Raw genomic sequence first — 27,244 nt, forward strand, 5'->3', positions numbered from 1 at the left:
GAACAGAAATTAAAATGGCGTGTAAAACGTTTGTATTATTTGCTTCACAACAAGTTTTACGCGAAATACTTGCTTAGATTTTTCCAGAAAAAAAAAACGTATTTGTGGTTGTATGAAGAGTTTAGTCGAACCTCTCTTCCAGCAATTCCTGGTTTATTTTAAAATACATTGTATGGCCGGTCGCTAATGGGGTTTCTTCTCTGTCGAGCGTAGCTAGTGCCAAATGTTTCTGTAATAGCATTATCTTTGAAGTGTAATTTTGTATCTACTTTAGTTTATTCGTTAGCTAAGTTCTGAATTTAAGTATTTTAAGTGATAAGTGATATTTTAAGTGATGTTCCCGAAGTTTGAAGTCATTGCGTTCGAGTTGATTGCCTAACTACAACAAGCTAACATGATATATCTGTTATACTAACTAAGGAAGGCTTATGAAAGGAAAGACAGATGTAAGAGCGATACTCAGGGAGGGTCCTAGGGCCGGGTCGTGTCTTCCCAATTACTCAGTCCCCAAATCATGGGAAACAGTTTTCAAAAACTCGCTATATTCAAGATACTTTCATTTTACTTAAACGGTAGGAATGATTCGGGTCTTAGTTTTGTTATACAGGCTACAGTTATTTTTATTTACTCGGTCTTCCTGGGATTACAAATAGTAAGTAAAGAGGCAAAAACGAAATGAAGCCTAGTAGTTGTAGTAAAATCAATTCATCGTAAAGAAACTGCTTAGTGCCGTAAACCCGGGGGGGGGGGGGGGGTACTTAACAGATGCTTGGGTAGGGAAGTGCGGCCCGGGCGTTTAAACTATGACCCTGTTTAAGACACAATTCTCTGATTTCCCTATCCCGTTTAAAACAGAATTCAAAATTCTCAGACCCTATCAAGACATTTAACCCAAAACCATACCAGGGGTATCGAATGGTCTTTGCGAGCATTTGCGAGCATGCCAGCAGTGCGTTTATTTTTGCGAGCACGAGCAGTTGTCAAATTTTTCTTGTGAGCAGCGAGCTCTTTAGAAAAATACAGATGGCGAGCAGTGAGCACTTCGAGTACTTAGTAAATTTTCTGCTAGCTGGAATCTCTCTTTTATTATAGGATACGTTGTTTTGCGCCAAGTTATAGCTAATAATCTGGCTGACATCTCAAAAAAACTGCAAAAAAAAGGTCCAAAGCTAGGGCGGTTCAACCAGTTCCATCATCTTACAGCCAATTGGGCCGGCTGCTTGATGCCAAATTACGTCACGTAGCTTCACGTGAGTCAGAATGCAAGCATGCGAGCAGTTGCAAAAAATTTGCGAGCAAGCGAGCACCCGTGTAATTTTTGCGAGAAATTCGAGCAAAGGCCAAATTTTGCGAGCACTCATAAATTGAATGGGACCATTCGATACCCCTCATACCCTGTTTAAGACTAGAATGAAATAAGTATAAACTAGTTTCCTACTGCATTTTAATGCATTGGCAATCAATAAATAACAATGAATAACAATAACGTCCATTGGCGGTCCTTTGCAGATTACTTTTACTTCATTAAAATATGCTTCGTTCTTTAAAAGCCCAATAAACAGACATCTACTCTTAACCTGTTTAAGCTATTAGGTCATGTAGTGATGCCCTGTTTCAGACAAAAAGTGATGAAATAGATACCCTGTTCAAGGCAAAACACCCTGAAAGCCACACCCTATCGGGCCGCACGTCCCCGTTAAGGTCACCACCCCCTCCCCCACCCCCCGGGGCCCTAAAATGACTATATTAAAGTAGTAAACATTAGCAGTGGCAGTGGGTTGGAACAGTTTCCTAAGATCTATCAGGGAAATTAGCTCACCACCAAGGTTTAATTCTGCCATATTTGAATATCTTATTAAATTAGATCTTTCCAGCTACAGCTGCTCATTAATTATTACTTTTGTTACCAATTTTTTGTATCGTGGTTTCCATACTATTAGCTTTACTTTTAATAATAGTTAGTCTTTCGAGCCTTTAACTGTTAAATAGGATGGTATTTACATCCATTTACATAGAATATACATTTTTAATAGGTACACGTTGGTGTATACCAGATTCGGTGATCAATCTTGTAGAAAAGGAAAAGATTCATTCACTCAACATATGATGGCCAGTTTAAAAAGCGATTTCAAATTGCACTTAAAATTTTCGTTAACAACGTGGTCTCAATTAAACAAATAATAAAATGGAAGAGAAAACAAATCCCTTGGCCTGTTGTTCCCAAAGGCATTTATGAATAAACGCAAAACCAGCAATTTGCCCGCCAATGGCGCGAGATCACGATCCTTCAAAACACCCTTCTATGGTTAGCCACGGGTTTGCAATTTGTTTGTCTTAGGTTCGACTGCTCACTGATAGGAGCACTCGGATTTCCTTTTGGCTTGTATGCCTGTGTCATTCACTCATTCTATTCTGTTGCTGTTGACAAGATGGCTACACAAAAACAGTGCAAACTCTAGGAAACGCTACTTGCCATGCTCTTGTAAGTTTGACATGTAGCCTTCTGAAGAAGGTTCGTTCTTGCAGTTCGTTCTTGACGCTTTTGTTTGCAGTAGTCTTTGGACTTCTCATCGTCTATTTTTCAAGTTTGGCTGATTAGATCTCCTGTGAGATCCAACTTACAAGCAAGCAGGATCTTCGTTCCCGGCTTTTGCAGTCTTGAATGAAATGAAATCCATTTTCGTTTTGTACTCGTTAAACTTTGGGTAATTATCGACCCCGATTACGCTTCCAAACCCAAAGCAATTACCTGGCTAATTACAACATGTGTAAACAGAGCAATAAACCAATCAGATCTCGAAGCACATACATGTAGCCGGCACTAAGCGTGCGAAAACGCACTCGAGCAAGTCACGGTTGGTTTTTAATTCAGTCAGTGATGCCCCACTTTTCTCAGCAAATATGTTTTTCCTTTTTTTATGATGTAATACGCAAACCTTTAAGAGCATCAATGTGAGAGCTCATATTTGCAGTCAGAAGATCTGACCAGAATAATAGTGATTGGCGCGTACCTCTATAAACTTTCACCCTCTTCCCCGCCCCTGGCCGCGCGCCGCCTTTGTCGTCTTCCGTGACACGTTTGTCACAGTTCACGTGATCAAGACTGGTTGCGGTTCACATTCACGCAATACTGCTCTAAAACATTTCTTCTGCCCTTGGAAGGAGATGGCCGATAAGACAGACAACCAGGTTCTCACAGACGCTGAAAGCCACATCAAACAAGCTTGGGAATTGTTACAGCAAGAATCAACAAGGCTTCGGGAAGAAGCAACAAGACTACATCAGGAACGGGAAGAGTTCGACTCCATGTCGAAAAGGGTCGCTGATGTACATTTTTCTGCCACTGTTAAACTTAATGTCGGTGGCCATCACTTCACCACAACAGTGCAAACGCTGAGAAAAGATCCAAACTCGATGTTAGCGGCCATGTTTTCTGGGAAGTTTGACACACAGCCTTCTGAAGACGGCTTGTTCTTTATCGACCGAGATGGAACTCACTTCCGCTTTATACTCAACTTTCTACGTGATGGGAAATTGATTTTGCCAGAAGGAGCAACATTTCACAAGGAACTTGAAGCAGAAGCCACGTTTTACCAGATTCAAGGGTTAGTGGAAGAGTTGAAGGGTATAAAACCTCCAGTGCCGTTTAAAGAGTCGGAGATTTTGACGAATAAAGAACATCGACAAATATTGGGTGGATGGTTACCTGCGGATTTGAAAGGTGAATGGCGCCTTCTATTCCAAGCTTCTCGAGATGGCTTTGCAGCAGAAGCATTTCACTCGAAGTCCGATAACAAAGGCCCGACAGTCACAATTGTAAAGAGCGGAGAATATATTTTTGGAGGCTTTACCGAGGTTCCATGGACAAGTAAGATTATTGTTGTATTTAGCGAGCAAATTTTAATTAAGTGTGTTAAAACTTTGCATCTGAAGGATTTTGTATTTTGTAGGTTATCTGTACAATATCTTTAAATAATATCGGATCTCTTTGTAACATTAATCACCGTCACGTTCAAGATAATTATTTCTAATATGGTTGAGCTGGTTATTTTTCTCGATAATTTGCTAACTATCGTGTGAAGAGTATGTCAACATGACTGTGCATATCAACAGCTGTTCCAAAGCAAACTATTCAATCAAAAAACTCTCACCAACAGTTGCAAGAATAAATCCACATCAAAGTGTCAATTTTATTGCATTTATCACTTATAAATGGTACTAGCAGCACTTCGGTAAAACCAAGTCGTGTCCCTTCCATGTAGCACGACTGAGGTTATAATGTTCTTGATGTGGCAACATCATCTTCTTTGGAAATGTTGATGTTTTAAATTCAGAAATACGCTCACACAGCTTTTTTGTCATCGATCACCAACCTTCCCAAGCAAAAGCAAATTTCGGGGAATTAATATAAAGAGATAATTAGTTTTTAGGAAAAGACATTCTAAAACCAAAGAAAACATACCTGCTTGCTATAAATTTGTATATTTTTATCTGAACAAATAATTGGAATGATCGTCGGCAGTAGTTTGTTTGCAAAAAGGAATATAATTACCGGAGCGTTCTAAATATCTTATTTTAATTTCGTTTTATTATCCTATTAACAGGTGTAGAGCCAGGTTACTTGAGATGCTACCAAGCGTTCCTGTTTAGCATTATCAACCCGCACGGCCCGGAACCAACTACATTACCACTTAACACTTCCCCGAGCGATAGAGCTATGTACTGTGGCAGTGAATACGGACCGACCTTTGGCCAGGGGCGCGACCTTCATATATCAGGGAATGCAAACAGGAATAAAGATAGCTACAGTTATCTCTACTCTTATTCATATCCCCCAGGAAAGGAAACCACTTTTTTCACAGGAGATCAACATTTTACTGTTTCAAATTACGAAGTGTTCGGACTCGGCGACTGACAACAAACAGCGGAAAGTGGACAATTTAAAGTAAACTGTGGTGTATAGAACATTCCTAAGAGACTAAGTCTGATAAAGGTCATTAAGCGTAGAAAAAGTTTAATATTTTCCTCGTAACGTGTGTTAAACGAAATAATTGCTTCAGAGTATTTTTTGGAAAACACGAACTTGCGGTTGTGGTGTTTAGTCGAACCTCCCGTCCAACAAATCCTGGTCGCTAAAGGTTTTGTTCACTGTCAAGCGTAGCTAGTGCCAGATTTTTCTGTAATGCATTATCTTTAAAGTGTAATTTTGTATCTACTTTGGCTTATTCTTTCGCCAAGTTCTGAATTGAATTTTAATTGATAATGTTCCCCAGAGTTTGTAGTCATTGAGTTTAAGTTGGTTGCCTAGCTACAACAAGCTAACATGATATATCTGTTATACTAAGGAAGGCTTATGAAATGAGCAACAGATGTAAGAGCGATACTCAGGGAGGGTCCCAGGGTCGTTTCTTACCAATTGCTTAGTCCAAAGACCATAAGAACAAGTTTTCAAAACCTCCCTACATTCAAGATAGCCTTGTTTTACTAAAACGGCAGGAATTATTCGGGTCTACAGGCTGCAGTTATTTTTATTTACTCGGTCCCCTGGGATTACAAATAGTAAGTAAAGAGGGAAAACGAAATGAAGCCTAGTAGTTGTAGTAAAATCATGTCATCGTAAAGAAACTGCTCAGTGCCGTAAAATGAATGCATTAAAGTAGTGAACATTAGCAGCAGCAGCAGCGGATTGGAACAGTTTCCTAAGATCTATCAGGGAAATCAGTTCACTACCAAGGTTTAAATCTGCCATATTTGAATATCTTAGTGAATCAGACCTCTCCAGCCTCCGCGGCTGCTCATATAATCAGTACTTTTGTTACCAATTCTTTTTATCTCACATTTTGTGAGGTGTCCGTACTATTAGTTTTGCTGTTATAAATAGTTAGTCTTTCAAGCCTTTAACTGTTATTTAGGATGATATTTACATCAATTTACATAGAATATGCATTTTTAATAGCTACACATGGGTGTATACCAGCGTTTACTTTGTATTCGGTGATCAATCTTCAGTTGTAGGGAAGGAAAAGATTCATTCACTCAACATATGATGGCCAGTTTAAAAAGCGATTCCAAATCGCACTTAAAATTTTCGTTAACAACGTGGTCACAATTAAACAAATAAAAAATGGGAACATAAAACAAATTCATTGGCCTGTTTTTCCTAAAGCGTTTTTGAATACACGCGCGCAGAACCAGTAACTTGCCCGCCGGTGGCGCGAGATCCCGACCTTCAAGACACCCTACAATGGTTAGCCACGTGTTTGCAATTTGTTGGTCTTAGGTTCGACTGCTCAGTGATAGGAGCACTTGGATTTCTTTTTGCGTAGTATGCCTGTGTCATTCACTGAATAATACATTATTCCCATTCTATTCGGTTGTTGTTCAAAAGATGGCTTTACCACAACCGGTGCAAACTCTAAGAAACGTTACTCGCCATGTTTTATCAGAAGTTTGACATGCAGCCTTCTGAAGATGGTTCGTTCTCAGTATCGAACGAGATGAAATCCACTTTCGTTTTGTACTCGAGAACTTTGGGTAATTATCGACACAGATTACGCTTCCAAACCCAAAGCAATTACCTGGCTAATCCCAACATGTGTAAACAGAGCAATAAACCAATCAGATCTCGCACAAACATGTAACCGGCGCTAAGCGCGCGAAAACGCATGCACTCGAGCAAGCAAGTCACGGTTGGTTTTTAATTCAGTCAGTGATGCCCCACTTCTCTCTGCAAATATGTCTTTTTTTGTTACAATTTTTAAGAGCCCTCTGAACCTTTGAGAGCCCTCTAAAGTATAATACAATCCATCTCATTTCTGAGCAGCTAATAGGTACAGGAGCCCATGGGGAAGACTGTTAGTAATCACTCGGGGGGAAAAAGAGAAATAATTTCATGCACATGTTTTTCTCCTGGAGGGAGGGCGAGCAGCCCATGCATGCACCACAGTCTTCCAATCTCTTTCTTTCTATCTTTCTTTTTTCTCAGTTTGCGGCTTTTTTTCCTTTCTCTGTTTTTGTATTCATTCCTGCATGAAATCTTTGTGTCTATGAATCGCCAAGAAATGGGACTAAAATAAAGATTAGAAAGGTCTTAGCAATGAAGGAAAACAAAACTTAAATGAAAAAAACTGCAACGTAGAATCAGTAACCAGGTGGTTATCCATTCAAGTATTGTAAGTTGTTTCTGGTAGGAGACGACTAAGTACATTTTCAGCGCCTTGTGATACTAAAGACGCCATAATAATCCATTCGCGGAGAGTGAAGGGAACATTTTTTGTGTATCGTGTTTGTACATCTCAGTATAAAAACAGGCTGGCTAAGGCAGCTTTTGCTTATTCTTGAACGATGGAACTAAGAGAGGAACGTCACTGTAGTATAACGATGGGCATTCCCGTGCCATTAAGCGAAAAAATATATTTAGTCCAGGTTTGGAAAAAATACCATAATTTAAAATACGTCTACTCCAGTCGAGTGCTTGAAATGTTCGATTTGTTTTCATTTGTATGGCGATTGTTGCCATATCAAAATCTATATCTCGTTAAGCTTATTAGAAGTGCAAATGATTTAACCGCTGTAATAGAATGCAGGAAATTGATCCGACGCTGAATCCGCCCGAAGAAGGCTTTCTTGCAGTCGCGCTTAGCGCAGTTAAGCTTTGCAGTTTAGCGGTTCTGATTTCGTCGCCAGTGGCAGTTTTTTCTTTCATCCTAGTTTTTCCGTGGTCATACAATGTAAGTAATCGTTTACGTCGTTCCTTGTTAGATGTATTTCCTTTGCGTATGTTTTATTTTATCAATCTTTGGTAACTTTTAATTTTGTTAATATATTGCAGATTCAACCTATACTTTACATCGTCTCGTAGCGAGAGTCCTTCGGACAGCACAGCTTTGCAGTTTCAGACTGTTTTTTGACCATAGGCCGGTAGAAACGACGAGAAAAGACAACATCACTTCACTGTGAGTTTGATAGGACTTATCGCGGGAAAAATACAGGGAAATGTATGGAAATTTCAAAACACGACTGGGCGCTTTCTGACACAGCTACTTTAATCCTCCAATTCCATACGCAAAAAATCTCCCCTTGACCCCTTCCCTCTCGGAATGGATTATCATGGCGTCTCTAGTATCACAAGAAACAACTTACAATACTTGAATTGATAACCACCTGGTTACTGATTCTATGTTGCAGTTTTTTTCATTCAAGTTTTGTTGTCCTTCATTGCTAAGACCTTTCCAGTCTTTATTTTAATCCCATTTCTTGGCGATTCATACTCATAGATTCAATGCTGGAATTAATAGAAAAACAGACAAAAGAAAAATTGAAAAAAGAAACAAACACACACAAGAAAAGAAAGAAACTAGAACTCGGCGGTGCATGCATAGGCTGCTCACCCTCCCTCCAGGGTAAAAGCACTTGCACGCAATTATTTCTCGTCTTCCTCCCTGAGTGATTACCAACAGTCTTCCCCATGGGCTCCTGTCTTCCCCTATTAGTAGCTGCTCAGAAGTGAGATGGACTGTATTACACTTTTGACGGCTCCCACGTTGAAGCTCTTAAAGGCTCGCGATTGCGATTGTAAAAAAAAAAAAAAACAAATTTGCAGACAGAAGATCTGACCAGAAAAATAGTGATTGGTGCATACCTCTATAAAATTATTCCTCCCCCCCCCCTCCCCTGCCCCGCCGCCTTTGTCTCTATTGTAGGTACAGCTACCGTGACATGATTGTCACAATTCACGTGATCAAGATTGATTGCGGGTCAATGAAAAGTGAACCAGAAACCTTGGAAGGAGATGGCCGATAAGACAGACAACCAGGTTCTCACAGACGCTGAAAGCCACATCAAACAAGCTTGGGAATTGTTACAGAAAGAATCAACAAGGCTTCGGGAAGAAGCAACAAGACTACATCAGGAACGGGAAGAGTTTGACTCCATGTCGAAGAGAGTTGCTGATGTACATTTTTCTGCTACTGTTAAACTTAATGTCGGTGGCCATCACTTCACCACAACAGTGCAAACGCTGAGAAAAGATCCAAACTCGATGTTAGCAGCCATGTTTTCTGGGAAGTTTGACACACAGCCTTCTGAAGACGGCTTGTTCTTTATCGACCGAGATGGAACTCACTTCCGCTTTATACTCAACTATCTACGCGATGGCAAATTAATTTTACCAGAAGGAGCAACATTTCACAAGGAACTTGAAGCAGAAGCCACGTTTTACCAGATTCAAGGGATACTGGATGAGTTAAAGCGTATAAAACCACCAATGCCGTTTGAAGAATCAGAGATTTTGACAAATAGAGAGTATCAACAAAAATTGAAAGGCTGGTTGCCTGTGGATTTGAAAGGTGAATGGTGTCTTCTATTCCAAGCTTCTCGAGATGGCTTCACAGCAGAAGCATTTCACTCGAAATGCGATAACAAAGGCCCAACAGTCACAATTGTAAAGAGCGGAGAATCAAGAGAGGATGAAGGTGAGAGAGGTAATCCCCCATATAGGCCCTATTCCCATCGTAATCCCTCTGAAGTTATTTTTAGATCTCCCGCGAGATCCAGTGTCCCAAGAGGGTTAGGTGATAGCCAATCATATATCCTGAATTTTACCCACGTTGACAGCTGAGCCGATTCCCACGCAATGCTACGCGTCTTTCGCGAATTGATCTAAAAACAAAATGGGGGAACATGCATACAGAAAGTGGTGCCTGTATATGTTTTGTGGGCGAATGCGAGTTTAAAGTGGTTGTATTTGGACAACGCAGATTGGAAAAGAATCGCTCCGGCATGATTTGTTTTAGAGCCCAGCTGTGCGGAAATTATGCAAGAATATTACATACAATTAGCTGGCGAAAATTAAAAGCCGTGACTGAACAGACAAATGCAAACATCTCAACCTAGGCACGAATTTCGATATTTTTATCGCAGTGAGTACAAAATCCCTACAGTCATTGAAATCTACGTTTTATTTACTTTCTAATCACGTATGTAGTTAAGAGATTCGTTTGGAAGAAACGCAAGAACAATTTTTTTTTTTCATGCAGGAGTATTACATTTAGCTGTCGAAACATTGAAACCCGCGATTGAACAGACGAGTATAAACATCACACTGACATCACAACCTCCGGCAAGAATTTTGATATTTTTATCTCAGTGAGTTCAAAATCCCTTTGGTCATTGAAATCTGCATTCCATTAGCTTTCTAATTACGCATGTAGCTAAGAGATTCGTTGGAAGAAACACGAGAAACAAATCTTTTTTCATGCACAAGTGTTACATTTAGCTGTCAAAACCGCGATTGAACAGACGAGTATAAACATCACAACCTAGGCCCGAATTTTAATATTTTTATCCCACTGAGTTCAAATCCCTTTGGTCATTGAAATCTACATTCTATTAGCTTTCTAATCACGCAAGTAGCCAAGAGATTCTTTCAAAAAAAGGCGAGAAACAAATCTTAGCTTTCAAATGCAAGAGTGTTATATTATATTTGAATTGAAGCCGCGATTGAACAGACGAGTATAAATATCCCAACCGCGGCACGAAAATTTTGATATTTTTGTCACAGTGAGTTTAAAATCTCTTCGGACATTCAAATCTACATTCTATTAGCTTTCAAATCACATGTATTTCTTAGAGATTCGTTGGAAGTAACGCGAGAAACAATTTTTTTTTTTTTATGGAAGTGTATGATTGTGATTACATGTAGCCGTTGTAAAATTAAAAACGGTGAAAGACACGTAACGCGCGAGGTAACATTATCCGCGAGAAAATCGATACCTTCTTAAAATAACTTCAGAGGGATTACGATGGGAATAGGGCCTATATGGGGGATTACCTCTCTTACCTTCATCTTCTCTTGGGAGAATATATTTTTGGAGGCTTCACCGAGGTTTCATGGATAAGTAAGATTATTGTTGTGTTTAGCGGGATATTACTAAAATCAGGAACGCGGAACCGGGAACCGGGAACCGGGAACGGGGAATGGGGAACGGGGGACGGGAGTCTGAGAACGAGCGTACTGCGGTAATCCCTATAAGAATTCAAAATAGGCTATTTAATGCAACCTAAAGGGCGCCTTTAAGGTTTATCTTAAATTTTTGGCAGATATTCAGGGTTAAGTTTCATAACAGGAATTAAGAATTTCACCTCAGGAATGATTTGAAGCTTTTGTGAATAATCACCCCCCTTTGTCGAACAGCAAATTAGTTTTAAATTTTAGACTAAAGTTACCAATTTTCCAATATTCCAAAAGAGGAAGCCAAGATTCAAGGCAAAAACTCAAAATTCTATTCTGAAAATTTCTCTTCTAACGACTCAGTTTTAAATCAGAGATTCAATTAACTGAGGGAAATTGAAACATCCGGCGTATATTTATAAAACATATTAACCACATCATCTTACGGGCCTGTTTTTGTATGCATGGCCTGCGCGTTTAGTGGCACGAGCAACCCACCCGCCTAACCAACTAAGCCTTCGAGGGCAGATGTATTCCAACAGGCTGGATTTTCAAAATGGTTTTCCGTTTTTAAAGAGAAAATAAAAGGGACATTGATCCCAATTAATCGTGAACTAAATTGATCCCTCAAAACTTTTTCGAATACAATGTGGCGTGGTAAAATGGCCAAAGTTTCCTGGATTTATTTTCGAATTGGCTTGCGTGTCGGCAAAAATTTGCGCGTTTAAAGACTGCCTCATTGGTGTTCAGACTCGATCTGCCGTACCGCCTCGCTACTTATGTGATGATAATGATAATGAGGTTTATAGGCTACACAAACACCTATATACACAAATTTTACTAAAAGAATGGCTGATTTCAGAAAGGAAAAAAAATCGTCCAAACAAATGGTAACAACCATTGCAGAAACAGGAATACTGTGCTCCGTGACTCCACCTAGACGACATTCGTCTAGCGTCTAATCAAATGGCGACCTAGCGTTAAAAGCTTCCCTTTCATCTCAGTATTAAGCAACTTATTATTATTATTATTATTATTATTATTATTATTATTATTATTATTGTCATTAATTGGTGTTGGATAGGTACTAAGGAGAATAGTGGGGAAAACGGTCAGCGGTTTCTTAAAGGAGGAAATAAAAATAAGCGGTGGGTCCCCTACAATTTTGCGCTGGTCAAAATGCAGGAGCGGAGGCTGCGATCCATGCAATGAGCCAAGTGTTTGTTGAAGAAGGAACAGATGGAAAATTGCTAATTGATGCTAGTAACGCTTTTAAGCAAAGGAATAGGTCAGCGGCCTTACACAATATACAGATCATGTGCAAAGAAATGGCGCTCTATGTTATTGGCACATATAGAAGCCCATCTAGACTGTTTATTTGTGGGGGAGGGGAAATACTCTCTCGAGAAGGCACCACACATGGAGACCCGCTAGCGATGCTATGGTACGCACTTAATCCATAATGATACAGAATTTGAGGGATCATTGCCCATTGGTTAAACAGGTGTGGCTTGCAGACGACTCAGCTGGACGAAGGAGTATAGTGCAGTTATACAACTGGTACAGGCAATTGACTAAGGAAGGTCAAAAGTTTGGTTACCTTGTGAATGGGACAAAGAGCTGGCTTATTGTGAAGTCGAGGGAACTCACGGAGGAAGCAAAGAGGGTGTTTGGAGAGGACGTCAACATAACGACTGAAGGTCAGCGCCATCTGGGAGCAGTTATTACGTCGCAGGAATACAAAGATCAGTATTGTGAGGAGAAGGTTCGTGCATGGAAAGAGGAAATCTAACGTCTCTCTGAAATAGCGAAGAGCCATCCCCATGCGGCGAATATTGCTTTCACAAAAGGCTACAAGTCGAGGTTCAAATACTTCATGTGCACGATTGAATCGTTTGAAGTTTATGTCGATCCAATTCAGGAAGTGATTGAAGATTTACTACTCCAAACTTTGTTTGGTCAATCAGAACCTCTCCCTAACGAGGTGCGCAGACTTGCTACCTTAGCAACGGGTCAAGGGGGTCTAGGCATTCCTGATCTGAAATCCGAGGAACCACAGCAGTTTGGTGCCTCGAGACTAATAACGACCGTGCACGTAGATTCTATTACTTCACAGAGTTCCATCATGGTGCAAGGAGAAAGATCTAGGGAGGAGCTAAAGAGGCATCAACAATCACTTAAGAGAGTAAGTGCCAAAGAGAAAACGAATAGCATTGATTCAAGCCTCTCCCCAGGCCTGCTGCGCCTGGTTAACCAATCGAGGGAAAAGGGCGCAAGTTCTTTGCTGAATGCGATGCCTCTCGCAGACAAAGGTTTAGCCCTCAACAAGCAAGAGTTCAGAGACTCGCTACGCTTGCGTTATGACTTGGCCTTAGTCAATTTACCAAGTCATTGCATATGTGGGAATAAATTCACCGTTAGTCACGCCCTCTCTTGAAAAAAGGGGCGTTTGTGGCGCAGAGACATGACGGTGTACGGAACTTGTTAACGACATTCATCGACAAGATCTGCAATAATGTCGAAATCGAACCACGCCTTCAACCCCTGGACAACGAGCGATTTCATTTGAGGAGCGCTGTTACAAGTTCTGAGGCAAGGTTGGACATCAAAGCGGGAGGTTTCTGGGCAAGAGGAGTTACGGCATCTTTTGATGTTAGAGTTACGCACGTCAACTCCAAGTGTTACCAGAGCAAGCCAACATCGGAAGTGTTCAAAGAGCAAGAAGAAGAGAAGAAGCGTAAGTACCAGCAGCGGGTGTTAGATGTAGAAATGGGTTCGTTTACGCCTTTAGTGTTTGGAACCAATGGCGGGACGGGAAACGAGTGTCAGCGGTTCTTAAAGCATCTCGCAGACAAGATAGCTCAGAAAGACACCGAGCCTTATCATGTTGTAATCACTTGGCTCAGGACACAGATCTTGTTTGAACTCTTAAGATCGGTACATGCATGCGTCAGAGGTTCGCGAGCGCCGTTTCGTAGCAAGATAGAACAATCATTAGACTGTGAAATAAATGTCGCTAGTTTGGATATCTGAAATACGTGTCTATATGCTTTATACTTAGGGCTTTTAATGGACACTGGTTTAGCCGTCATTAGTATGATTCGATTGTATGATCTTAATATCTCTGCATAACGGAATTCTTTATTTTATAGAATTTTGACAACTTTTATTATTAATATATCTATTTCATCTTCTTTTATGTAAGGTTAAGTTAATTCTATTTTTTAGAATTTGTGAATGAATAGTGTTTTGATGAATTGATTGGATTTTTTGTAACAGCAGGATGATTGTAAATAAGATTTTAATTGAGGTTTTGTAATAAAGATTTTATTAATTATTATAATTATTTTTTTTTTATCGAATTCTTATGCCGATCACCACTGTGCACTCGTTGCCAGACTCCCGTTTCCCGTTCCCCGTTCCCCGTTCCTATTAGTAACATCCCTTTGCATGGCTCAAGCATTTTGTATTTTGTAGGTTATCTGTACAATATCTTTAAATAATATCTTTGTAACAGTAACTACCGTGACATTCAAGATAATTGTTTCTAATTTAGTTAAGCAGGTTATTCTTCTCGATAATTTCCTAACTATCGTGTCAAGAGTATGGCATGACTGACATATCAGGACCAGGTTTCAGGCGTCGAATATTTTAATGTCCTCGACGGCTGTTCCAAAGCAAAATATGCATTTAAACAACGCTTACCAACAGTTACAAGAATAAATCCACATCAAAGTGTGAATTTTATAGTATTTATCGTTTATGAATTAAGTTCTGCACGGTACTAGCAGCACTTCGGGTAAAACCAAGTCAAAACCAAGTCGTGTCACTTCCGTGCAGCACGACTGAGCCGAGTTCTAATATTCTTTCAAACTGAAAAGGGCCCAATTTGGTCGTTTCGTATGTGGCAACATCATCTTCTGTAGAAATGTTGATGTTTTAAATTCTGAAATACGCTCACACAGTTTTTTTTGCCATCGATCACCAACCTTCCTAGGCAAAAGGAAATTTCAGGGAATTTATAAAAAGAAATCGTTAGTTTTTAAAGAAAGAAATTCTGAAAGCAAAGAAAACATCCCTGCTTACTATAAATTTGCATATTTTATCCAAACAAATAATTCGAATGATCGTTGTCAGTAGTTTGATTGCAAAAAGGAGTATAATTACCAGAACGTTCAAAATATATATATTTTTAATTTCGTTTTATCATCCTATTAACAGGTGGGGAGCTAGATTACTTGGAATGCTGCCAAGCGTTCCTGTTCAACATTATCAACCCGCACGGCCTGGAACCAACTATATTACCACTTAAGACTGCCCTGAGCGATACAGCTATGCACTGTGACAGTGAACACGGACCGACCTTTGGATGTGGGAATGACCTTCATATATCAGGGAACGCAAACAGGAATGAAAATAGTTACAATTACCTCTTCTCTTATTCATATCCCCCAGGAAAGGAAACCACTTTTTTCACAGGAGCTGAAAATTTTATTGTTTCAAATTACGAAGTGTTTGGACTCGGTGAATGACAACAAACAGCGGAAAGTGGACAATTTACAGTAAACTGTGGTGTTTAAAACGTTTTTAAGAGACTTAGTCTGAAACAGGTCTTCAAGCGTAGAAAAAGTTTGTAATATTTTCTTTGTAACAAGTTTTCCACGAAATACTTGCTTAGATTTTTTCAGAAAAAAAATGAATTTGCGGATGTATGTGGTGTTCAGTCGAACCTCCCATTTAACATATCCTGTTTTATTTTATAATACATAGTAGGGCCGGTCGCTAAAGGTTTTGTTCACTTTTGAGCGTAGCTAGTGCCATATTTTTCTGTAATGACATTATCTTTAAAGTGTAATTTTGTATCTTATTCTTTCGCTAAGTTCTGAATTTAAGTATTTTAATTGATAATGTTCCCCAAAGTTTGCAGTGAGTCATTGAGTTCAAGTTGATTGCCTAGTTAAATACAAAGTAACATGATATATCTGTCATACTAAGGAAGGCTTATGAACGGAAAGACGGATGTAGGAGCGATACTCAGGGAGGGTCCCAGGGTCATTTCTTACCAATTGCCTAGTCCAAAGACCATCGGGACGAGTTTGCAAAAACTTGCTATATTCAAGATGGCTTCATTTGACTAAAATTGTAGGAATTATTCGGGTCTTAGTTTTGTTATAAAGGCTACAGATATTTTTATTTACTCGGTCGCCTGGGATTACAAATAGTAAGTAAGGAGGGAAAATGAGATGAAGCGTAGTAGTTGTAGTAAAATCATGTCATCGTAAAGAAACTGCTCATTGCCGTAAAATGAATGTATTAAAAGAGTGAACATTAGCAGCAGCAACGGATTGGAACAGTTTCCTAAGATCTATCAGGGAAATCAGTTCACTACCAAGGTTTAAATCTGCCATATTTGTATATCTCAGTGAATTAGATCTCTCCAGCCTCCGCGGCTGATCATGTAATTAGTATTTTTGTTACCATTTCTTTTCATCTCACATTTTAATATGTCCGTACTCCTATGATTAGTTTTACTGTTATAAATAAATAGTCTTTTAAGCTTAAACATATTTACACCAGTTTACATAGAATATGCATTTTTAATAGGTATACATGGGTGTATGCCAATGTTTACTTTGTATTCGGTGATCAATCTTGTAGGAAAGAAAAAGATTCATTCACTCAACATATGATGGCCAGTTTAAAAAGCGATTCCAAATTGTACTTAAAATTCTTGTCAACAACGTGGTCACAATTAAACAAACAACAAAATGGAACAGAAAAAAAATCCCTTGGCCTGTTGTTCCCAAAAGCATTTTTGAATACACGCAAAACCAGTACTTTGCCCGTCGATCATGGCGCGAAATCATGATCCTTCGAAACTCCCTACAATGGTTCGCCACGTGTTTGCATTTTGTTTGGCTTAGGTTCCTCAGTGATAGGAGCACTCGGATTTCCTTTTCCCTTGTATGCCTGTGTCATTCACTGAATAATACATCATTCTCATTCTATTCGGTTGTTGCTCAAAAGATGGCTCCACCACAACAGTGCTAACTCTAACAAATGGAGCAACAAAATATTTTTAGTCCAGGTTTGAAAAAAATACCATCATTTAAAATACGTCTACTCCAGTCGAGTGCTTGAAATGATCGATTTGTTTTCTTTTGTATAGCGATTGTTGCCATATCAAAATCTATATCACGTTAAGCTTATTGGAAGTGCAAATGATTTAACTGCTGTAATAGACCAGCAAATAGATCCGACGCTGAAGCCATCCGAAGAAGCTGGAGTTGGCGCTGATCAAGTAATGTTTGGAAAAAATTCTTTCTTTTGTCTGCTTCTCGCGTTTTAAATCAGTATCTGACTTGGAACATCTGTCATCGATTTCAATATACAGTTGCAATCCAACAGCAACCCAATAAACTAGGCTTTTTTATCAAAGCCCAAATTATGACCATTCCAGTCACAGTTAACTATGTGGGGGAAGTTTTCGCCTCTTTCCCTGTGGGGAGAGTCAGCTTTTTGTCGTGTTTTGCTACTAGCAAGGAGTGGAAAGAGTTTGCAGCGCCCTTACATAACCAACTGTATAGGGTCTGTATGCGAATTTGAAAAACAATGCTATTGTACTTTCGGTCCAGTGATTGGCCAGTAGTTCAAATCTCCTAGCAACGGTTAAATCGTTTCCCTCTCAGTCGGTTTATGGGATAACATCATGCACTTAGCCACCGCGTCTTGGCTCCGAAGAAAACGCTTGGTTACCTAGACATTGGGAATACTTTCGTCAAAGACTGAAAGGACTGTCTAGGATCTAAGTGTGACATTTTTGCTAATTACCTTGTTTGTTCCGCTACGCATCCGTGTTTTTTCTTTCTTGTAGATATTTTGCGTTATGTTTCACTTGTTCATTGGTGTCTTTTGTGCGTTTCTTTTCATTTTCGTCGTTTTCTGTTCACAATTTCTCGCTATATATATATACACTACTTCAATTAACGTTGTCGGATCAAAATCAAGCTAAAAGACAAGACCGCAATGTTTTGTGGGATTATTTCTTATGAATAATTTCATCAAAATCATCCCTGCACGTGAAGGTTATTGTACTGCTAATTACAACCTATTGTTTTCTCCGGGCATGACTGATTTTGATGAATTTATTTATAAAAATCCCACGTGTACTTTCGGTCTTGTCTTTTAGCTTCATGCTTTGAACCGACAACGTTAATTGAAATAGCTGCATATATACATGTCAGGTTCCGGAACAATACAGGATTTTTTCCAGTCGCGCTTAGCGCAGTTAAGCTTTGCAGTTCGTCCGTTCTGACTTCTTCGCCAGTGGCAGTTTTCTTTCGTCCAAGTTATTCCGCGGTCTTGCAACTGAAGTAATCGTTTACGTCGTTTCTTGTTAGATGTATTATTTCCTTTGCGTATCTTTTATTTTATCAACCTTTGGTAAGTTTTAATTTCGTTTATATTACAGATTCAACCTACACTTTACATCGTCTCGTAGCGAAAGTCCTTCAGACAGCACAGCTTTGCAGTTTCAGACTGTTTGTTGACGAGTGTGAGGGGTAGAAACGACGAGAAAAAACAACATTACTTCACTGTGAGTTTAATAGGCCTTATCACCTTTTTTTCGACGCCATTTTGACGAGTAGGCAAACAACCTGCAAACACGTCTTGACATTACAGTGTTTGTAAGGAAATCCGATGTCAAATAACTTTCAGAAAACATCGCTTCTAAAAAATTCATGAATTGGAAACTTTAGGTACTATGGAAAGGATTTTACAGAAATGACTGAGGAATGTAGCTGTGCTAGAAAGCATCTAGTTGCGTTTTGACTTTTCCATACATTTGTCTGTATAGCGAACCAGCCGTGAATTGCTACTAAAAATAGTTCGCGGGAAAAAATACAGGGAAATGTATGGAAAGCTCATAACACGACTGGACGCTTTCTGACACAGCTACCTCCCTCAAGTAAGGGGTGTTGGGATGGAGTTTGCAGCGATCTTACTGGCCTCCCACGCAGTCCTTTTTTAGGGAACTCGTATTACCTACGTGGGGAGGAGGTAATACGATGGATCGTATATTTCATCTTACCTGATTTTCTCAAGCTTCCATCGATGCTCGTCACTCGATGAATAGTTTGTTACAGTTGCGAGCACTGTATGACCCTGCATGTGAAATCATGCATTAGGCATTTTCCTTTTAATATTAAAAATAAGTATAATCCGCACACACGAAGAATGTCTTATTTAAATTGATTCATGCGTCTGACGCACTTTGTGAGTAAGCCCTTATTTTGACCGCTTCCACGAAGCACTAGTTCATCCGTCGTGTACCGGTTTTCATATTAGAGGCGCATATTAAATCCCGTCAACTCATATTAAATACCTATTTGCTTTAATGTCCATCGTTATACCACCGTGAAGTTCGTCTCTTAGTTCCGTCGTTCAAGAATAAGCATGCCAACACGATACACAAAAAATCTTCCCTTCCCTCTCCGGATAGATTATCATGGTGTCTCTAGTATCCGGCAAGGCGCTGAAAAGAAACAACTTACATACTTGAATAGACGACCGCCCGGGTAACTGATTCCATATTGTTCTATGTTTTCTTGTCCTTCATTTCTTCGACTTTTGCAATCTTTATTTTAGTCCCATTTCTCGGCGATTCATATTCATAGATTCAATGCTGGAATTAATAGAAAAAAAGACAAAGGAAAAAATTGAAGAAAGAAACAAACACACATACACACAAAAAAGAAAGAATCTGGAAGACTGTGGTGTATGCATGGGGTAAAAATATGCACGGCGAATTATTTCTCGTTTTCCCCCTGCGCGATTACTAACAGTCTTCCTCTTGGGCTCCTGTCCCTATTAGCTGCTCAGAAGCGAGATGGATTGTATTACACTTGAGGGCTCTCACGTTGAAGCTCTTAAACACTCTCGGATTGCAATTGTAAAAAGACATAATTGCAGACAGAAGATCTGACTAGAATAATGGGGATTGGCGCATACCTCTATCTACCCTCCCCTCCCTCCCCGCCGCCTTTGTCTCTATTGTAAGTACTCTTCCGTGACACGATTGTCACAATTCACGTGATCAAGACCGATTTCGGTTCACGTTTAAGCAATACGATTGAAAAGTGAAAGCAACATTTCTTCTGCCCTTGGAAGGAAACGGCAAATAAAACAGACAACCAGGTTCTCACAGACGCTGAAAGCCACATCAAACAAGCTTTCCAATTCTTTCAGCAAGAGGGAACAAGGCTTCGGCAAGAAGAAACAAGGTTACATCAGGAACAGGAAGAATTCCACTCCAATGATGTCGAAGAGAGCCGCTGATGTCACCTATGATGTACATTTTTCTGCCACTGTTAAACTTAATGTCGGTGGCCATCACTTCACCACAACAGTGCAAACACTGAGAAAAGATCCAAACTCGATGTTAGCCGCCATGTTTTCTGGGAAGTTTGATACACAGCCTTCTGAAGACGGCTCGTTCTTTATCGACCGAGATGGAACTCACTTCCGCTTTATACTCAACTACCTACGCGATGGCAAATTAATTTTACCAGAAGGAGCAACATTTCACAAGGAACTTGAAGCAGAAGCTACGTTTTACCAGATTCAAGGGATACTGGATGAGTTAAAGCGTATAAAACCACCAATGCCGTTTGAAGAGTCAGAGATTTTGACAAATAGAGAGCATCAATTAATATTGAAAGGCTGGTTGCCTGTGGATTTGAAAGGTGAATGGCGCCTTCTTTTCCAAGCTTCTCGAGATGGCTTCGCAGCAGAAGCATTTCACTCGAAGTGCGATCACAAAGGCCCCACAGTCACAATTGTAAAGAGCAGACACTATATTTTTGGAGGCTTCACCGAGGTTTCATGGACAAGTAAGATTATTGTTGTATTTAGCGAGCAAATTTTAATTAGGCGTGTTAAAACTTTGAACGCCTCAAGCATTTTGTATTTTGTAGGTTATCTGTACAGTATCTTCAAATAATATCGGATCTCTTTGTTACATTAATACCGTGACGTTCAAGATAACTGTTTTTAATTTAGTTAAACAGGTTATTTTTACACGGAATGCCCGCAGGGCATGACGTGTCTAGGTTTCGGTCGGGTATCTTTTTTTTTCTTCGTCGTAGTCACAAATCGCCACATTAATTTATGCATTAAAATATGTCCTCCCCTGGTAGGGATGCATTGTTCCGATTGTCTTCAACAAAAGCGGCCCAATCAAAATCTGTTATTCAGGCACATATCACGAGAGAGGGGACCCACTCATCCCTTCCTGTGTGACGTCAAATCATTATTTGATTTATTCATTAAACCTTGATTAAATTCTACCCTCTCCCAGAAGGGATTTATCGTTCTGATTAGAGAGTTTAAGATACCTGGACGGCTGACCTGGAGGACGGTAGAATTGGACGCGGAGGGCTGGGCCGTTGACGACTTCTTGGCGGGAAACTTTTCACGTTAAGTTTTAGGCTGAGGACGGCGGTGTTTAAGCTTCTCTAATCGCATTATGGCGTCGTTAAGAAAGGCTCGCGAAATGGTTGTTATTGCTTACGCAGAGAAAATACTGACCGATGAAGAATTTATAGTTCTTTATGAAGCAAATAGGCCAATTAATTTAGAGCTACCTTACTACGAGTATGAGGAATTTAACTTGGAGGAAAACATTAGCGAAGCTGAATGCAAAGCCGAGTTTAGATTTGAAAGAGGAGATATCGAACTTCTTGCTAATGTCCTTCAATTACCACCCACCTTTAAGTGTCCACAGGGCAGTGTTTGCGACCGAATAGAAGGCCTCTGTATCCTTCTTCGCCGACTCGCGTATCCATGCCGTTACAGTGACATGGTCAGCAGATTTGCAAAACCAGTTCCTGTTTTGTGTATGACATCGAACGTTGTGCTCAACTTTATCTTCGATCTGCATCATCACCGAATTACAAGCTGGAATCGCTCTATCCTAAATCCACTTGCTATTCAACAATATGCTGATGCTGTGTCTGACAAAGGCGCTGCCCTTAACAATTGTTTTGGGTTTGTAGATGGAACGGTTCGTCCGATTTGCAGACCAGGAGAATACCAAAGGCTTGTTTACAACGGGCACAAAAGGGTGCATGCCCTCAAATTTCAGGCTGTTGCGCTTCCTAATGGCCTTATTGGACATTTGTTTGGTCCTGTGGGTAAGTAACTTTTGTTGTTGTTGTTGTGGATTTAATCAACAGCTGATCACCGTTTCTTCTTTGAATATTTATCGCTTTGACACTTTTTTTTTTTTTGCAGAAGGGAAGAGGCATGATGCTGCAATGCTCGCCGAATCCTATCTTCTTCCCGCTTTGGAGCACAATGCTGTATCCCCGGCTGGGCAAGAGATGTGTATATATGGAGACCTTGCCTATCCTTTGAGGATAAATCTCATGACCCCGTTCAGAGGCGCCGCTCTAACTGCGCAAATGGAAGCCTTCAACGAATCTATGTCCAATGTGCGTACGTCCGTTGAGTGGTTGTTTGGGGACATTGTGGAGTATTTCAAGTTTATGGACTTCAAGAAAAACCTTAAAATAGGCCTTAGCTCAATCGGAAAATTGTATGTTGTGTGTGCCCTTTTAAGAAATGCGTTAACTTGCCTTTACGGAAATTCAACTTCAAGTTTTTTCGAGCTAGACCCTCCAACGCTTGAGGAATATTTCTCTTGAGATTTTTTTAATCGCCTTTCTACAAACGGGTAATAAAAAATTCAGCTATAAAAATCAGTTAAAGCTAGTTAATCATCGTTTCAATGAACTACATTTTTTTCGGAGGCAAGGGAATAAACAGAGCCAAAATAACATTATTCAAGTACATTTTTAATAAAGTAAACAAAGCTGCAAGTGTACAAACTAAACACCATTACACTCACTGTAAATAAAAAAGGCTTAATATCACTTCAGTGTATAAAAATTTGAATACAAAACACAGAAAATATGAAAAGTAGTGCCGAGCTACAATGAACGCCGTAACGCGACTTTCATTATAAATAAAAAGGCTCAGTTACTTGTTTACCAGTTTCGACAGTAGCTCCATCATGTTGTGTTGTTGCTGCTGCATCATTTGCATCATCTCCCTTTGATTCTCAAATAATCGTGCTTGCTCCCTTTCTTTCAGCTCAAGCTCTTTTTTTCTGACCTCTAGCTCTTGTTCAGATTTTTCTCGAAGGAATTCTATGGAATCGTTGCCTCCTCTTCTCTTCTTCTTCTTTGGTTCCGCATGAGTTTCATCACTGGTCAGTCTTGTTTTGGTCTGACCGTAGCTTTCCATTGCTTTTTGACGTATTTCTTCTGCTTTGTGTTTGTCTTCTTCTGCTTTAGCTTGTTTGGAGTCTGTGGCTTCCACCGGGAAAGATTCTTCCAATGCACAAATCTCCTCAAGAGCTTGGTCAAGCTCTGAAGCGGGCTCTACGTCAATTCCAGACGAACTTTCTTCCTCTCGAATTTTACGCTTGAACTTTTCCTTGATCAATTTAAATCGATCTCGCACTGAACGCTTGGTCACACGGAATTTCGCTGTTTGGCAGTTATTCAGGCGATTCGAAATTTCTTCCCAAATTTTACCTCTCTCGACCGTTCTTTCTCTAAACTGGTAAGGTTGACTGACGAGTATTTCACGGCAGAGTAGGACATCATGCTCTTCCTTCCATTCCATGCTCGCTAATTCTGTAAATAAAGATGAAGCAAATCACGAAAAAATCTCTTACTCCGCATTTGGCGCTTCCAAATCAGAGCTTAGTATAAAATATCACTTTTTTCATTCATACGGTGAACCTGCAGAGCATACAAGTTCCTTTTTGTTTTGGAAAGCAAGAAAATTTCGAATCCGTGCACGTGTCTAAGCCAGCTGAAATGCTTCGCCGTGACTGCGAAGCAGAGCGAAAATGGTTATTTGTAATTTGAACCATCTTCTTGTCGTTTTATTGGCAAAAACAAGAAATCACAAAGAATGTTCATCTAACGGAATTCGAAAAGTTAAAAATATATGGAAATTTATGGGAAAATCATGAAAACAGTACTCACGTTGACTGGTGGACGGCAAAAGCCCTCTTCTCACGTCCTCGACACAGGCTGGACTGCAATCCGCGTGGACCAGGCATGCGCAGTGTGGTCTACACGCAAAATTTACTTCCGGTCAGCCGTCCTCGGGGTCAGCCGTCCAGGTATCTTAAACTCTCTATTGTCTTGAACAAAACAGCCCAATCAAAATCTATTATCGGCGCGTATATCACGAGGGAGGGGACCCACTATCTCTACCTGTGTGACGTCAAAGCAAGTCATCATTTCGAAGAGTTGTTTTTGTTCAATGGCGGCCACATGTATGAATTTAAGACTTTGATCTGCCGTTTTCAGAGAGAAAACAAACCTTTTTCACGCAGTAAATCGAAATAATAACTTCTAGGTAGTACTTGACAGTTGAAACGGTGGAAATTGGGAGAGTTCACAGCAAAGAAACTCCGCTTTAAAAAACAGATCGAATGATCAACGCGAAGGATTAGAGCTAGAGGAGGCCAGACCAGTTCAGCGGGGTCATGACGTTATTGCATAGTTATTTCTGGTATGATTCCTAGTAACACAACGATAAGTATCACGCAATATATCTGAATAAAACCATTCAGACAATTATTTCAATTGCCAAGAGAGGATAGTTTTTAAATATCTGCGAAACATACAATGGGGAATAATTGGGGCTACATTAAGCATTCCGTGTAATGCCATTAGAGGGGCATCTTGTTCTCGATAATTTGCTAACTATCGTGTCAAGAGTATGGCATGACTGTACATATTAGGACCTGGTTTAAAGGCGTCGAATGAATTAATGTTCTCAACAGCTGTTCAAAGCAAAATATGCATTTAAACAACGCTTACCAACAGTTGCAAGAATAAATCCACATCAAAGTGTCAATTTTATTGCATGTATCGTTCATGAATTAAGTTCTGCACGGTGCTAGCAGCACTTCGGTAAACCAAATCGTGTCTCTTCCGTGTAGCGACTGAGGTTATAAATTAATGTTCTTTCAAACTGAAAAGAGCCCAATTTGGTCGTTTCGTATGTGGCAACATCATCTTGTTTAGAAATGTTGATGTTTTAAATTCTGAAATACTCTCACACAGCTTTTTTGCCATCGATCACCAACCTTCCCAGGCAAAAGCAAATTTCGGGGAATTAATATAAAGAAACTAATTAGTTTTTAGGGAAAGAAATTCTGAAACCAAAGGAAACATCCCTGCGTACTATAAATTTGTATATTTTATCCAACAAATAATTGGAATGATCGTTGTCAGTAGTTTGTTTGCAAAACGAGTACAATGACCGGAGCGTTCTCAATATATATTTTTTGTATCTTTCATTTTATTATCCTATTAACAGGTGGGCAGCCAGGTTACTTGGAATGCTATCAAGCGTTCCTTTTCAGCATTATCAACACGCACGGCCTGAAACCAACTATATTACCACTTAAGACTGCCCTGAGCGATACAGCCATGCACTGTGACAGTGAACACGGACCGACCTTTGGCAGAGGGCCTAAGCACGACCTTCATATATCAGGGAATGCAAACAGGAATGAAAATAGTTACAGTAATCTCCACTCTTATTCATGTCCCCCAAGAATGGGCAGTTTTTTCACAGGAGCTCAACATTTCACTGTTTTAAATTACGAAGTGTTTGGACTCGGCGACTGTCAAGTAGACGATTTACGGTAAACTGTGGTGTTTAGAACGTTTCTAAGAGACTAAGTCAGAAACTGGTCTTTAAGCGTAGAAAAAGTTTGTAATATTTTTCTCGTAACAAGTTTTACACAAAATACTTGCTTAGATTTTTCCAGAAAAAACGAATTTGAGGTTGTATGTGGTGTTCAGTCGAACCTCCCATGCAACAAATCCTGTTTCATTTTTAAATACATTGTATGGCCGTTTCATTAAAGGTTTTGTTCACTTTCGAGCGTAGCTAGGGTCAGATTTCTCTGTGATGACATTATCTTTGAAGTATAATTTTGTATCTACTTTAGCTTATTCTTTCGCTAAGCTCTGAATTTGAGTATTTTAATTGTTAATGTTCCCCAAAGTTTGCAGTCATTGAGTTCAAGTTGATTGCCTAGCTACAATAAGCTAACATGATATATCTGTTATAATAAGGAAGGCTTATGAAAGGAAGGACAGATGTAGGAGCGATACTCAGGGAGGGTCCCAGGGTCGTGTCTTACCAATTGGTTAGTCCAAAGACCATGGGAGCGAGTTTGCAAAAACTCGCTATATTCAAGATAACTTCATTTTACTAAAACGGTAGGAATTATTCGGGTCTTGGTTTTGTTATACAGGCTACAGTTATTTTTATTTACTCGGTCCCCCTTGGATTACAAATAGTAAGTAAAGAGGGAAAACGAAATGAAGCGTAGTAGTTGTAGTAAAAACATGTCATCGTAAAGAAACTGCTTAGTGCCGTAAAATGACTGTATTAAAGTAGTGAACATTAGCAGCAGGAGCGGATTGGAACAGTTTCTCAAGATCTATCAGGGAAATTAGTTCACTACCAAGGTTTAAATCTGCAATATTTGAACATCTTAGTGAATTAGATCTCTCCAGCCACCGCTGCTCAATTGTTACCAATTCTTTTTTATCTCGAATTTTAATAAGTCCGTACTATTAGTTTTACCGACTGTTATAAATAGTTAGTTTTTCAAGCCTTTAACTGTCCGTTTAAATAGAAAATTAATTCTTAATAGCTACACATGGGTGTATAACAGCGTTTACTTTGTATTCGGTGATCAATATTGTAGGAAAGGAAAAGATTCATTCGCTCAACATATGATGGCCAGTTTAAAAAGTGATTTCAAATCGCACTTAAAATTTTCGTTAACAATGTGGTTAAAATTAAACAGATAATAAAATGGAACAGAAAATACGTCCCTTGGCCTGTTGTTCCCAAAAAAATTCAGTTTATGAATACACGCAAAACCAGGTAATTTGCCCACCAATGGCGCGAGATCACAATCCTTCAAAACACCCTACTATGGTTAGCCACGTGCTTGCAATTTGTTGGTCTTAGGTTCGACTGCTCAATGATAGGGGCACTCGGATTTCCTTTAGCCTTGTATGCCTGTGTTATTAACTGAATAACAAATTATTCTCATTCTGTTCTTCGTTGTAAACAAGATGGGGACCTTACGCAAACACCACGGCGGCGGCAACGAGAACGTCAAAAATCAAAAGGTTAATGAGCAAAACAATGGCTCTGGACGAGAGTCAAAAATTT

General features: G+C 39.7%; 5 protein-coding genes, 1 long non-coding RNA gene and 1 pseudogene across 7 annotated transcripts; 6 read left to right on the forward strand and 1 right to left on the reverse strand.

The window, feature by feature from the left end:
- The first annotated feature begins 12 nt into the window (after nt 1–12).
- LOC146469570 (uncharacterized) lies at nt 13–27,107 on the forward strand. 2 transcript variants are annotated; one of them, XR_014867207.1, is made up of 4 exons: nt 13–290; nt 5,239–5,694; nt 16,324–16,555; nt 26,715–27,107. It is a non-coding gene; the product is annotated as an uncharacterized LOC146469570 (long non-coding RNA). The 2 variants fall into 2 exon arrangements; XR_014867206.1 differs by lacking the exons at nt 13–290; nt 26,715–27,107 and having other exon boundaries at nt 5,032–5,694; nt 16,324–16,514.
- On the forward strand, nt 3,141–5,023 carry LOC146469571 (uncharacterized). Its single transcript, XM_085123216.1, has 2 exons — nt 3,141–3,868; nt 4,605–5,023. Exons 1-2 carry the CDS (start codon nt 3,166–3,168, stop codon nt 4,913–4,915), a joined length of 1,014 nt encoding a protein of 337 aa, XP_084979342.1. The 5' UTR covers nt 3,141–3,165; the 3' UTR covers nt 4,916–5,023.
- LOC146469572 (uncharacterized) lies at nt 8,787–26,386 on the forward strand. Its single transcript, XM_085123224.1, has 4 exons — nt 8,787–9,473; nt 10,860–10,898; nt 15,173–15,830; nt 26,018–26,386. Exons 1-3 carry the CDS (start codon nt 8,792–8,794, stop codon nt 15,481–15,483), a joined length of 1,032 nt encoding a protein of 343 aa, XP_084979350.1. The 5' UTR covers nt 8,787–8,791; the 3' UTR covers nt 15,484–15,830; nt 26,018–26,386.
- Nucleotides 10,978–14,217, forward strand: LOC146469573 (uncharacterized; annotated as a pseudogene).
- Nucleotides 20,059–25,810, forward strand: LOC146469574 (uncharacterized). The gene is made up of 2 exons (XM_085123219.1): nt 20,059–20,844; nt 25,361–25,810. The coding sequence occupies exons 1-2, from the start codon at nt 20,268–20,270 to the stop codon at nt 25,693–25,695; spliced, it is 912 nt and encodes a 303-aa protein (XP_084979345.1). The 5' UTR covers nt 20,059–20,267; the 3' UTR covers nt 25,696–25,810.
- Nucleotides 21,448–22,675, forward strand: LOC146469575 (uncharacterized). Its single transcript, XM_085123213.1, has 2 exons — nt 21,448–22,146; nt 22,247–22,675. Exons 1-2 carry the CDS (start codon nt 21,480–21,482, stop codon nt 22,657–22,659), a joined length of 1,080 nt encoding a protein of 359 aa, XP_084979339.1. The 5' UTR covers nt 21,448–21,479; the 3' UTR covers nt 22,660–22,675.
- Nucleotides 22,717–24,123, reverse strand: LOC146469576 (uncharacterized). The gene is made up of 2 exons (XM_085123223.1): nt 24,013–24,123; nt 22,717–23,655 (listed from the first exon to the last, which is right to left on the reverse strand). The coding sequence occupies exon 2, from the start codon at nt 23,642–23,644 to the stop codon at nt 22,994–22,996; it is 651 nt and encodes a 216-aa protein (XP_084979349.1). The 5' UTR covers nt 23,645–23,655; nt 24,013–24,123; the 3' UTR covers nt 22,717–22,993.
- Nucleotides 27,108–27,244: the final 137 nt, after the last annotated feature.

Source organism: Pavona decussata, unplaced genomic scaffold (assembly GCF_977016875.1).
Source record: "Pavona decussata unplaced genomic scaffold, jaPavDecu1.1 SCAFFOLD_122, whole genome shotgun sequence".
NCBI classification, from domain to species: domain Eukaryota; kingdom Metazoa; phylum Cnidaria; class Anthozoa; order Scleractinia; family Agariciidae; genus Pavona; species Pavona decussata.

What these genes read in the sequence shown, in the direction of transcription:
- LOC146469571 (XM_085123216.1), top strand. Translation starts at nt 3,166, where the DNA reads ATGGCCGATAAGACAGACAACCAGGTTCTCACAGACGCTGAAAGCCAC. An exon ending in TACCGAGGTTCCATGGACAA is followed by an intron (nt 3,869 to 4,604) that starts GTAAGATTATTG and finishes TCCTATTAACAG; the next exon opens with GTGTAGAGCCAGGTTACTTG.
- LOC146469572 (XM_085123224.1), top strand. Translation starts at nt 8,792, where the DNA reads ATGGCCGATAAGACAGACAACCAGGTTCTCACAGACGCTGAAAGCCAC. An exon ending in AGAATCAAGAGAGGATGAAG is followed by an intron (nt 9,474 to 10,859) that starts GTGAGAGAGGTA and finishes TTCTCTTGGGAG; the next exon opens with AATATATTTTTGGAGGCTTC. An exon ending in CACCGAGGTTTCATGGATAA is followed by an intron (nt 10,899 to 15,172) that starts GTAAGATTATTG and finishes TCCTATTAACAG; the next exon opens with GTGGGGAGCTAGATTACTTG.
- LOC146469574 (XM_085123219.1), top strand. Translation starts at nt 20,268, where the DNA reads ATGATGTCGAAGAGAGCCGCTGATGTCACCTATGATGTACATTTTTCT. An exon ending in CACCGAGGTTTCATGGACAA is followed by an intron (nt 20,845 to 25,360) that starts GTAAGATTATTG and finishes TCCTATTAACAG; the next exon opens with GTGGGCAGCCAGGTTACTTG.
- LOC146469575 (XM_085123213.1), top strand. Translation starts at nt 21,480, where the DNA reads ATGGCGTCGTTAAGAAAGGCTCGCGAAATGGTTGTTATTGCTTACGCA. An exon ending in ACATTTGTTTGGTCCTGTGG is followed by an intron (nt 22,147 to 22,246) that starts GTAAGTAACTTT and finishes TTTTTTTTGCAG; the next exon opens with AAGGGAAGAGGCATGATGCT.
- LOC146469576 (XM_085123223.1), bottom strand. Translation starts at nt 23,644, where the DNA reads ATGGAATGGAAGGAAGAGCATGATGTCCTACTCTGCCGTGAAATACTC.